The sequence below is a fragment of the Festucalex cinctus genome, chromosome 16 (assembly GCF_051991245.1).
Source record: "Festucalex cinctus isolate MCC-2025b chromosome 16, RoL_Fcin_1.0, whole genome shotgun sequence".
Lineage (NCBI taxonomy): Eukaryota > Metazoa > Chordata > Actinopteri > Syngnathiformes > Syngnathidae > Festucalex > Festucalex cinctus.
In genome coordinates, this window is record NC_135426.1 from 11593346 (window position 1) to 11607208 (window position 13863).

At 39.9% G+C, this 13863-nt stretch overlaps 1 protein-coding gene across 3 annotated transcripts in view; it reads right to left on the minus strand.

Moving 5' to 3' along the window:
• The window catches only part of LOC144003168 (uncharacterized), a 199899-nt gene that overhangs the window by 36115 nt on the left and 149921 nt on the right, over nt 1-13863 (minus strand). For 2 of the 3 annotated variants that reach the window (XM_077499095.1, XM_077499098.1), the window contains exon 4: nt 12259-12312. In XM_077499095.1, coding sequence (XP_077355221.1) covers nt 12268-12312 — 45 coding nt within the window. In that variant the 3' untranslated portion in view covers nt 12259-12267. Of the gene's footprint in view, nt 1-11894; nt 11980-12258; nt 12313-13863 lie in introns of those variants that run through there. The other variant, XM_077499097.1, reaches the window with a different exon arrangement.

Below are 13863 nucleotides of genomic sequence, written 5' to 3' on the forward strand. Positions count from 1 at the left end.
GAGGTAATTTCATTTAATTTTCAACGCTCTACTTGCTCTAATACTTCCTGAGACAATATTTCATCATTAATATTAGCCTTTTTTTTTTTTTAATCCAACTGTCAGGCCATGACTGTGATCGCAGCTCATCTTCCATATTAGCATTATCCGCAAATCAAGACCTTTTGCAAGCATTAGTGGAATTGCTAGAATGAATACTTTTTTAAAGAAGTAATCACCTCCAGAGAATGAAATGTCACGACTCCCTGGGTACATGACTAATGGCTCCTGCTTTGTTATGAACTGCTTCTCGTAAATCGTGACGATAATGAAAGACTGATTAGGTCGTGGAGACTTTTGAACGTACAGTGCGCAAACGTCTGCCTGCACTCTGCGGGGTGTGAAGCCTAATTAGTCATGCTCATAGGCGACAGGAGACAATGGACTGTCAATAAAATGCAGTGACAAGAAGCAGGCCATGTAACCTCTGGCTACACACACACAAAAAAAAGTGGGTGGGCTCTGCATTAGTCACCAACAACCAATAGGAGGGGAGCATTGATAGATGAGTGAATTGGGACAGCGTTACCTTGGTAACAAGAGCCTAGCATGTCAGTACTATCAACTGCCAAGCTGGAGGCGACAAGTGAATTCCTTTTTACCCCTTTTCTCATAGGTACGACTTTGCACATGAAGGGATTCACGCGGTATTGCACCAACCATGCCCAAAATGTTTTAGTCCTCTATAGCTAGTCTATGACAGACACTGTAATTCATGACACATGATCCAAATAAGCCAGAAGGGTTGTGTTATTCCATCTTACTCCTAAAATACACACTTGAGCCTCATCGATTTGACCTCAGTTAGTCTGCTGTTGACAAGTGTAAAAAGCATATAGATCCTCGACAAGAAGCGGTATGCTAATTGGCATTAGCAAAACCCTGTTTATGGTCCCTTAACTCATTTGCTCCCAATAAGGTGTAAATCCGTTTTTTTTTTTTTTTTTTATCTTTCAAGTGTCCCAATGACGTATTATGTTTTTTTGTTTTTTTTATGCTAGAGCATACAGAAGGCTTTGATGCAGCCTCTCAACTGCAAAGAACGGTTGCAGAAATGGTAGTTATTACACAAACGGCCAGCAGGTGGCAGCAGAGCAAAGGAGATCAACCAGGGCCATCTAGAAAAAAAAGCTAAATTACTTACAATTTTAAATAGATTTGTGAAAACTGATGAAACTTAGCTCTCTTCTAATGCTAATTGCTGCAAAAACGGAAACCGACAGAAACATACTTTTTTTTTTCCTGATGAAAGAAGAGACTTTAATCTTTCTTTTGGTAGGGTCCATGCTTTTATAGCAATTGAACACAATATTCTGTGGGCCTTGCAAAATCAGTCAAAATCCAGTAAAACAGCCGGGAGCGAACGGGAATGCTTCTGTGAAAATGGCTGGGAGTGAATGAGTTAAAGGACGACATGGTCCATGGTCCTATTTCTACCTATCACATCACATCACATCAAAGTGAACATATAAAACAGGCGCGAGTGAGCGACTTCCTGGATTTAGTGCGAGTCAGACACCCGCCCAACACTGATGATTCACATCCCGAGATCCAATTACCAGCGTGACATTTCCTTTTAATTGGGTTACCAATGACTCTTTTGAGCGGCAAAGGTCGTTTCCCGGCACAAGTCTGTCTTCTTCCATTTCTATATTTCAAAAGAGGACTGATGGGTGGTTTCAATAGTGACAGAAATGTGTGCAGTGGGATATTTATTTATTTATTTTTTACAAGAACTTCCTGTTGATCCAACGTGAGTTGAACTGTCCTTACTGGACTGGAACTGCCAGCTCAGGCGCCAACATGCCATTATGACATCATCTTGCCAATGCCATTAATTTAGCTCAGCACAGTAAATGTTGCCACTAATAGTCACCTCAGGATTAGCGCATACAGAACAGTATCGTTGGTCACTACACCAACAGGAAATTAACCTGAAGGAACAACTCAAACTCCAAACTTTGGCAATAGAAAAATTTGCCTTTTTGTGGATTTTATTTTTTGAGAACCTATCTTCTGTTATTCAATGTTGTTGTGCTCAGACAAAGCCATGTCTAATTTGAAAAATTGCTTTTACACGAGCAACTCTGTTGAATTGAGGTTTAGTCATGCCATAACTTAGTCTAAAAGAAAGATTTGTCCAGAATCTCTGCAAATACATAAAATACACTGTTAAAACTGCTGTTTTTTTTCAAATTAATCCAGTGTTGGATCCAAAAGGGGCTGAACTAATGTTGGGTTATTTACACCAAGCACATTGGGTTGAGGATTTGAGCCAGCATGTTGGGTCAAGATTTCAACCCAACAACTAAAATCTACCCATACTGATGAGTTAATGCTGCCAAGAAATTGCTAGGTTATCAGTAGGCTATAGCTAAAGTCAGAAATAATACCTTTTTCTTTTAATATCCTTTTTTTTATTTTTTTTATTTAAGAAGAAGCAACTTGCCACAATGAGTCATTCACATATGTTTGCCGCTTTTTTTTCTTCTTCCAATAACAGATGCCCTTCGTGATGGGCAGTGGCTGGGAATCGGCAAATGGTGTTAAGTGTCTTGCCAGTGGACCCAACTGGATGTTTGAGGTCAAATCCCCGTGTTCAAAGTCAGAGCACTGAGCCATCAATATTTTCTACGAATATTACATTAAATTGACTAACAAAGACCAAAACTGCCCAAAAATGGCGACCAGCCCAATTTTGTATTTTTTTTTCCCAGCCCAATCTGTTGGGCCAAATATTATGAACCCAACCTTGGGAAACTCAAAATCCTCAGTCACCTCAGTTTTTTTTTTGTTTTTTTTTACAGCACAGTATAGGAATTGGGAACCAGAGAACATGGTTAATGGAATGCAAATCTTGCATTAAGATTGACAATATTGTTGATAGACGTTTCCTGAGCATGAAATGTACACTAATACTTCCCAGTTAACAGTATAATGGTATCATTTTATTTGACAGCACACAAACGCTGCCGTTCAACTCTTCGTCATCTAATTGCAGGCATAAAGAGTTGCCAGTGTGCAATTTTATTGCTGCATTATATCACAACTTAATCACACATGGCCTATTCTCGCACTAGTTTTTATGAGTTGTATATGTGGGCTCCATGTCGCTATATGATAAGTTTGCCCTTGGAGCCACAGAAGGCTTCTTGTAAAGCAAGCCATCAAGCCGTCGTGTCAAATTATGTAGCAACAACACATGCCGCGTTTTGATTGGCCCCCCGCGAGTCCCCTAATGAACGCCGCTCACCGTCAGATTAATGGACAATCACGGTTTTACTGCAAATCACCGCCATGGCCAAGTGGACTGCTGCGGCGGCTGCCTGCGGGCTCTGAAACAGCACGCGTGCGGTGGGGGAGGGATTCTTTTAGATCACTTCCATATGTGACGTTTTCCCAAATGTTGACAATCATTCACATGCAGCGAGAGCGTTTCCACTGATTTCTCCTCACAGCAAGATTGGGACGTTATTCTTGGAACTTTGAAGACAATTCCGTCAGTTCCGTTGGCTGCTTATGACTTCATGAGCCGGAATAAACTCTTCATTAGTTTAAGAAGTTGAAAAGTGATCCTGACTGGGAACAAAGCTTGGCTCTGATCAATTTTAGTCATCCCAAGAGGAGGCTGGCTCCTTGTCCTTGTGTGATGCTTTGACAACAAACTTCAGGGGCGTCTCTGAAGTTTGCGTGCGAAAACACGTTTGTGAGCCTTTGGGGGGTATGAATGTGCCTACGTTTGTTTGTGAGTGTTTCTAACGAGGCCTGGGAGCGGCAATGACTTTATTTGTGTGCGTGTGTGTGAAAATGACAAATCTGAAGCTGCCTTGGATCTCCCTTTGGCACTGGCTCCCACTATAAACTCTCTGTTGTGTTTGTAGATTACACTGACTGTTGCTTTTTTTAAGGTAAGGGACTGAGCCATTATTACTTTTCTCCGCACATGCACACCACCCGCCTATTACTCTGCAGCCTGCCTCAAATAAAAACATTGATGTTTGACCTATGACTGTATAGCAAACCATATTGTATTTTTCACTCTCTAGCGAGCATGATTAAAAAATGTGATCAAAACTGTAGAAAAAGACAATAAAGCACAACAAACTTCACTATGATGCAGTGCAGGTAGAACCTGTCCTTATGACCATCTAGTACCAAGAATAATACACTACTGTATTTTATTTAATACTGGGTTACTTAATTAAAAATATACAAATCTGTAATGACACAAAAAAATTGTTTGAGCTCACTAGTATGTTTATTATAAAGGATGTTTTCCTCTTAATTTGTTGGTAAGGTTTGAAAAATTGAATTCAAAGCAGACATGTCCACAAAAATACAACAAAATTGAAGCCATTCAGGGCTAAATAGAGATTAAAATTATAGCGCACACAGGAGTCGGCCTGTTTTGTGAAAAATTACATTAATTATGCATCCACTCACTGTTTTGTGGAAGCTTTTGAAGTGCTCCCCAGAAATTGTTTCTGCGAAACACTCTAAGCCATTCGCCATGTCAGTCCATTTCGGAGCCTTATTCGTCCATGTGTGATCAGAAAATCACCATTTTTACAATATCTTTCAATATTTGCTATTGGTTGGAAATGCATTTTGAATACCCTAAAAGTCCAACAAATAACACTAAATAATATATTCAAAATCTGATCACTTGTTGCAGAAATCTGAACTCTAAATTCAATTTTTAGTGAATAAATCAAGAGTGCAGTTTATCCTTGACATAGAATATTGATTTAGAACTGCCACTGACTCCACCATGTACTGTATCACATGGCAGTCAGTCTGATACTTCATACTATCACATAATATTATGGCTTTATTTTTCATAAATGACAGACCATGGGTGAGCAAACAAACAAAATCAATATGTTCTCAGTCAATAACAAGCCCCAGCTTCTGTCAGGTCATCTTCTTTACAACTATTGAGAAACATGACTCAAACCCAGCAAGATCAACAAAAGCTTCCCAGTTGCCTGGCAACAGATACTGTAGATTGCAGTATATCGTCACATTACACCAAAGCATGCACTCAACAATCAGAACACAATGACTAAAAACTACAGAGGAGACGTTCCATTTATATGTAGAATTACGGAAACACCTTTTTTTAGAGCAACCAAAAAACCCCGATTATGATTCTGAAATACAAACGCCAAACTCACTTGAGTTTGAGTTGTTTTGCTATGTTCTTAAAATTCATCCCCCCTCCACCTTATGTATACACATAAGAGACCGACTGGTGGAGTCCCACAAGTGTCCGTTCTCAGACATCTGGTATTCAAATTTCATGACTTTTGTTGTCTTAATGTATGTGATAATTTCTGAAGTCTTTCCTCATCCACAAACTAGAAAAGTGGACTCAGAAAATACCAAACAAGTCTTAAAGTTGCACTTTTTAACAATTTGCCCAAAAATATCTTTACTAGTGTTGTTTCGATACCGTTTTTTGGCTCCCGATACCGATACCCAGCTTTGCAGTATCGGCTGATGCCGATACCATACCGATACTTAAGGTTTTTTTCCTCAACATGAAAAAGCTGTCCTGCCATTGGTTCAGAGCATTCAAGGGCCAATAGGATATCTTAGATGGGCATGCAGTGAACATGTCACATATCAGTGAATGTCGTGCACCAGCAAGACACAAGATGCTGCATCCAAAATCCTATTTTAGCGATGGAATTAATAGTATTGGCATGTTACTTGTCACCGATACCGGTACCACTGTTTTAATGCAGTATCGGCACTTCTGCCGATACCAGTATCGGTATCGGAACAACACTAATCTTTACAATAACATTTTTATTTGAACATTTATGACTAAAACATGCACTTAAATAATAGCCTTTTGGTTAATACGTGCTACCTTTATTAAATTGGTTAATTTCAATCTGTAAACTGCTTTTGGAATTAAACCCATGCTCACAAAAGATATATTCATGAATATTAAAATTACTGCCTCTTTATTTTAATTTGTAATTTACTCCTACTTCATTATACTTCTGCAAGGCACTCACTATACTTGTCTATGAATGTGGCAATAGGAATACATTTTCCTTACGAGCACAGCAAGGCTAATGTGTTGTTTTACACATACTGATTGAATTCAGCCTGGCGCTGATGTGTAATCACACTCATTATTTAAATAATCCTATTGGCCCGCTAGATTACAATCATATTCTCGCGATTAGGCAGATATCAAAGTGAGATTACGGAAGCTGTATCGAGGAGATTAATGTCTGAAACACTCATTACAATCTAAGAATATCATTTATGTCTCCATTGATTGTTGATAGAGATGGAAATGATTTTTCGAGTGAGATAAATAGATTGGAGTCAAGTGTCAGAGTGGCAATGGGATCAGACAGTCAGTCTGCTTGGAGATTTGATTTATGTCACCTCTTGCTCTTCAGAGCGGGCCGTGTCTATGGCAACATGCCTCAGCACACGTGATGCGCTTGAAATGTGACAGCCGATAGGTGAGAACATTTTGATTTTCACAGTCTTGGGGCGTCTGCGTGTTATTCTTCACTGGAGGACAATCAGTGATGAGATGATCAGATGGAGTGTGTGTTTTAAAAAGAATGAGGTCTATAAAACAAAAATGCAAAATACCATTCTGTGTTGCCCTTACTATGTAGCACACATTTACATCTCATCTTCTCTAGCCTTACAATTATTTCCTCCTGCGCTGTGATCAAATTAGGCTTGAGGCAATGGTGTCGATCTTCCCCCATCACGTGTAAAACATGTTTCCTGACCAACGATTAATCATGTGGAAATTGAAGTAAAAAGATCAGCGTTGACCTTGTCCTCAGAGAGTGAGCTCCCGTCCACACGGCACGACTATTTTTACATTACTTTCAATTATGGTGTGAAAGAGGCAGAGAGCCTTGAGGAGAGGGGACTCATTTTTGCCACTGGGGTACATTAGCACATTTTTTAGATGGCAAACACACCAGATGGTGCTCCTTCATTCCACTGCGAATCATCGCTTGCTTTTAAAGCAACACATTTTAGTGCATACCTGGATACAATAAAGAAAAAAAAAAAACTTTCATCTGTTCTTATTTGAAAGCAGTAACAAAATTGTTTTCATTTTGTCTGCAATGTTGGAGGTTGAGATGTGGACAATAAGCACAGCTTGAAACAGAAAGACGAGGATACTGAATCATGTACGTTTTCATGTGTTTGTCTTCGCTGTGAAAAGGTATTGTTATAAATTTGTTGGGGGAAAAAAAATCTCTTTAAATGTGCCTGAGTGCAAAAAGGGTGGACGCAGTATGGATCTTATCTTAAATAAATACAACAGAGTCTGTGTCACTTAATAAACAGTTGACACAGACAGTTTAGCTTATAACTAAAACAGCAATGATTTTGCATACCATTAGCCTCAATGCTAGCTCTCGGTTAGCATGGTGGGAGTCAGCTGCTGAATTCTACATTTCTTACATGCTGTATCATGCATATTTAATATAACACTATGACAACAAGGAACCAACATAATCCAGAGGTGCATGGCCTTATGGGACAATTAACCCACCAGTATGTGTTTCATCTCATTTTATAAAATTGTGGTGTGAGAATTGGATGTTGAACTGAAAACTGTCTTAAAAATGAATTTCTGTTTTTATCTGGGAAAAGACAACTAAAGTTCTATTCTATTCTAAACTTAAAGCTTATAACGGATGAAATATGACTAGCGTTCATTTGCAAGGTGCAAGCTGACATCCATTCCGTTCACCCAACACTCACTCCCAATCCGGGTCACGGCACCAATGTGATGGTGGACATCTGGCAGGGTCTTTGAACATGTGCGATCACTGACCTCTGTGTTGAGAGTTGAGTGTGCTAGGAAACAGGCTTCCGCATTTGGCAAAACAAGACAAAGCACTTCCTCCGGTTCGGGTTTGAATCATCGTGTCATCAGCCCACAGTCATCATAGTTATTGCTGCATACAAAGGAAGTCTGACAACCTAATTTCTGGATATGGCCACATGACATTCTGCATAAAGTGGATGAAGGTTTAGTGAGGCTGAGATTTGACTGCAGCATATAGTGCAAAACAATTGGCTTGTTTTGTGGCTTATTCAGTGCACTTTTTGACCCAAAAAGTTGGGTCCAATTGACCTAAGTGACCCTTTTGGCTTATTTTGACCCAATTATTTTATGAGTATTAAAAAACAGGTCATTGCATTAAAAAAAAAAAGTATTGGTAAGCATGTCACTTGAGTGACAAGTAAAAAGTATCTTGTGCAACCTAATGACTGCACAGATACATTCTTGTTATGCTCCAAATACTTGCTTTAGTATGACAGTATCCTAATTAATAAACACCCTGGGGGGTTGCAGGAATGGACCGGCTGCCCGTGATGATTGACAGCTAGATTAATATTGTCAGACCCCGGAGAGATGTCGCATTCCACTCGGAGCCATTGTTACCCGTTTCAAGGACAATTTCCCCACCTTGACACCGGCGCCTCCTCCTTCGTCTGGAGGGGCTGCGAGGGTCACAATCATTCAAGCCAACGTGTCATCACACAAGTGAAGGAAAGTGAGCCCACGGGAGATGCTGCACTTTGGACAAGAAGCACTGACACCTTGCTTTGCTGTAAATATTGCTTTGGAAGAAAGGAGTGGAAAGCCCAGTAAGTCGAGAATAGCAGTTCTGGCTTTGGCCAAATAGTGATCACAAGATCACAGATGATTACAATAGGGACCGATGAAATTATTTAAATATGTTAAGTAAGGGAAAACAACAACAACAACAACAACAAAATAAACTCAAAAACTCAATTCCACAATTCCATAGGGTTCTGGGTAGTTAGGGTATTGGGCTAAATGAATAGTGTGACTACTTAGGTAAAAATACAAAACCCAAAAAACGAGTTATTCTTTTGACTAGTGTTGTTCCAATACCGATACCGGTATCGGCAGAAGTGCTGATACTGCATTAAAACAGTGGTATCGGTATCAGTGACTACTCACAAGTAACATGCCGATACCATTAATTCCAACGCTAATATAGGATTTTGGATGCAGCATCTTGTGTCTTGCTGGTGCACGACATTCACTGGTATGTGACATGTTCACTGCATGCCGATCTAACATATCCTATTGGCCCTTGAATGCTCTGAACCAATGGCAGGACAGCTTTTTCATGTTGAGGAAAAAAAAACCTTAAGTATCGGTATGGTATCGGTATCGGCCGATACTGCAAAGCTGGGTATCGGTATCGGTATCGGGAGCCAAAAAACGGTATCGGAACAACACTACTTTTGACCCAACTGTTTGGTTTAAATGAATAACCCACAATGATTTTGAATAACTTCTTGTTAAGTGACCAAATATGGTTGCTTGCAGAACAAAGTGCTTACAAGACTTTCCAAATGGACTTTTGCTGCAAGCCAGCAGAAATCAATGGCAGTCATGTCAAATGTACGCTAAAGTGCTCCTACATGTACAAGCACCTATATATTTTGATATTTTGTTTCGAAACAAGCCTTTAGGGATGTTCTTACAGTGTTTTGTCTGCTCTGATATTAATCTGCTTTTTGGGGCAAATGAACTTGATTTCATGTTAAAAATGTGAAAATCACCATGCAGCTATTGTTACTGGTCTAAACAACAACAACAAAACACCTGCAGCGCTCTCAACAAGGGGCCCTTGGCTGATCATTGCGGAGGACAAACAGAAGTCATTGACGAATGTGCTTCATGTATCCTTTGGGGCATCTTCGTGTTTTCACTTATTCCCACTCTCTTTTCAAGGACATCAAATCAATCAAGTCAAAGAAAAGGCTTTGACGCACACTTTTAACTCTCCTGGGGGGGATATTTCACTTCTCTGCCTCTACTGTTTAGTTTATTTTTCTCAACCTGGTCCTCCAGCCAGTTCTCCTCTTATCTCTCTCTCTTTCTCTCTCTGACCACTCAAGGTGCCTTGATGTCATTAAACGGGACACACTGACAGTTTATCTTTCAAAATCTTGTTTGGCATTTGGGATTTAGATTTATTTCCTTCGCTGCTTCCCCAACTGAATTTATTCCTTCCTGTTACTTTATCACATTGTAAGAATTTCATTAAAACGGGGCGCCGTCGCTCACAGGCAATGACATTTGTGTTGATAAAAATCACCTTTGCTGAGGGTGGCCCCTCGACAACTGTCAATCTGCAGTTTGTTTACAAAATGAAAGAACAACCACATCATATCAATTCTTAAAATGGTGACCACACACATAAGATGGAGATGGAGGTACATACTTTTCATTGACTTAACTGTCACAAACTAAGATTTTCTTTCAGTATTTGAGTGGACACTTCACCCCATTTAAAGCGGGGAAATGTTTCAGACTCAGCCGCATAAGCGAGAATGGCTGATGAGCTCCAACACAACTCTACTGCAAAACCTGATGGCCTAATTTTACTAACTTCAGCCTAAGCAGGAAAACCCAGACTCCCCTCTCCCCAGCCACTTCATCCAGCTCCTACTGGGTGATCACCAGACAGTTCCAAGCCATCTGGGAGAAAACGGGTTTCCAGCATATCCCCTCTTTCTCCCAGTAGGACATACCCGAAATACCTCAACAGGGAGGCATCCAGGTGGCATGTTCACAAGATGCCTGAGCCACCTCATCTGGCTCCTCTCAATGCGGAGGAGCAGCGGCTCGACTATGAACCCCTCATGGATGACCGTCTAATATGTTACCGCCTGGGGGAAGACAGCACATGTGATGAGATACAGTGGAACCTCTACTTACGAACGTCTCTTCATACGAAATTTTCGAGTTACGAAACGCCTGAACGGGAAAATATTGCCTCTTGTCACGAAAGAAATTTCTAGATACGAAAGGTAAAAATGCATTACCGAACGCAACATACTTTCGGCTATGGCTATTTCCTACCATAGGTACCTACGAGCGAAAATACTAGATCGGTGTTTGTGCATGTTTCTGGCATCCCATTGGCTTAGAGGAACCTCTACCATAGGTATCTATGAGCGTATACTAGATCGGTGTCTATACAGCATCCTCATCATTCATCCCGCGGCCCATGAGGTGTTCCGACGGCCAACGAATTTGTGCAAAAATTCAAACAATTGTTGATTGATGACGGCACAGTAAGTTTTTAATTGCGACGAGACGGGCCTTTTTTTTTTATTTTTATTTTTTATTTTTTAAAAAGATGCCTCGCCATACCGGAAGTTTCCATGAAGTTTCAGAATTTGTTTAAAAGAATCGCCCAGAAAAAGTGTTCACCAGTCGGGCGTTTGCTCACTAAGATGATGTTTGCCTTGGACTTTCCCGAAGGATTGTTTTAAAAAAAATAAAAATAAAATAAAAAACATCCATGGATCAGTTCTTTACAAAACACCAGGCAAAAAAAAAAAAAAAAAAAAAAAAAAAAAAAACACTTTGAGAGAGAGGAACATGAACCAAAGAGGGCAAAAAACGATGAGGACAGCAGTTAAAAAGGTAAATGACCATCATTTTTATTCTTTGTTTTTTTACATTATGCACAACTCTCATTTATTGTGCAATAATCTAATTGTAACATGTATTTGTTACATGTTTTGATACATTTTTATGCTTTATAAAGCATTTATGTCTGAATTTTGGGAGGCTTGGAACAGATTCGGGCATTTACATGGAAAATGCGTCTCTACTTACAAAATATTCTACTTAAGAACTTTCTTCCAGAACCAATTAATTTCGTAAGTAGAGGTACCACTGTATATTATTAGCATCTGTTGTTAACAAATTGCACTCATCACAACTGTATCATGGCGAAGAGTTGAACGCACCCTCCTGTGGTGATGCCATGCTGTTGTATGCAGCCCGGGCCCAGGGCAAACCCACTTTACTGAGTGTAGATGCTTCCTGTTGCCCAGACGACTGCGTTGAAGTTGTCTTTGCCTCCCTGGTTGCTGACAAAATACACCAAATGCCAAATTCTACCGTGGATGTCCTCCATGTCTTTGCCCATCTAGGCCCAAATGACTGCTAAAGCCACAGCTTAGTTCAAGCCTCATGTTAATCTATACACTGTTGTTGATGGTGAGTGTTTCTTTTTAAGAACACTTGTCGTGATAATGGAGCTAGTGCGCTGAGGTACACAACTGCCCGAGGTGGCCTCATCAAGCCAAATAACACATTTACATTACACAACGCTCTCCACAGTGCATTAAACAATTTAGCTTTCTTACCCGCTATCCTTAAACTAGATCAGTCACAGCAGGCAACCGGAGCAAAGAGGCACACTGCAAAAGTGAATAAAAATCACATTAAGTAAGCAGTTTGTTCACAGCATAGAGACTGGGCCGTAACAGTGAATACATTCTGATAGTTATTTGGCAAACAAAACTTAGTCCCTTCCGGGAAACAATGTTCTCTTCATGGTTCACGTGCTCTTGTCTTGCTTAGAGTTCAAAATGTGATTTGCTCATGCTGGTGTGCTGCCCTTTAATTCTTATCTCTTACTTGAATTTTCCCTCTGCAGCATGGATTATTATTCTTGATGTTTTCTTCACAATCTAAAATAGTTGGGCCAAAAATAACCCAAATATGGGTCAAAAAGGGACTTACCGCCAGTTGGATGAGTTCGACCCAACTTTGGTGGGTCAAATGAATTTTTCACAAAACAACAACAAATTCAACCCGAAAATTGGGTTGGATCAACAATTGGGATCGACCCCACTTGGGTAAATTTGAGTTGGGTCAATTTCAAATAAAAATCCATCCAGAAAGTTGGGTCAAATGACCTACAGCTCAACCCAATTTCTGTTTTTTTTTTTTTTAACTGTTCTATTAGTCAAATGAAAAACCCAAAAAGGTGGGTCAAATTACCCCTTTTTGAACCATAATTGGACTATTTGACCTAAATGTTTTGAGAGTGCTGTTATACGCGGAGGCTGAGTTGCCATGGACGGCACAGCGGGACAGCAAAAAAAAAATAAAAAAAAAAAATAAAAAAAAGGAGAGCAATTGAAGTCCACGAGTAAACGTTTATTCCAAAGAGACAAAAAGAAAAGAAAAGTGTGGGCTCGACGGCACTGCGCGTTCCAATACCGTTCATGGCATACAAAACATAAAACATTCCTCGCCAAAAGTAAAAAGAAAACTTTCTACACAAAAATAAAGAAGCGCCACCTCGTGGTTCGGTGCCACACTGCCGATTGTTATAGTACATGTTGCATGATTGATCCACAGCTAGAAAACGCACATACAAATAAACACGTACACACACCTCATGCATGACTGTGTGCATGATAGCAAATGATACCACCAGTCTTCTTGACTGCAGAATAAGGAATCAGGCACACTCTTGAATACAAACTAATATGCTGAAATGCCAAGTGAGGATTATTATCAGCATTACTATGGAAACAGACACTGCACAAATTGCAAACGGACACGCCCAGCATGACTGTGCTAATAAGACTAATGAATGTCACAGATCATGCAGGTCTACCCAATGTGCAGTGTTGCCGGTAACGCGTTACTCAAAAAAATTTGCTTTTCAAAGCAACTAGTAGTCTAACGCGTTACTTTATTCAAAGTAGTATACAAAGTAGTCTGATTAAAGTTACCGTCCAGAGATTCAATGCGTTACTCCACATTTTCATGAAGAAGGCAAAAATATCTCACTGCTAACTACGAAGATGAGGCAGAAGTCATTGATCACCACACTGAATTCAGCCATGATCTGGTTGTAAATGGTTTGCACATTCAAAACAAAAGTGATGATACTTTTACTACTAGTTTTATTAACCAACAGGCACACAACGCAACAAAAAAAGTGTACATTATGG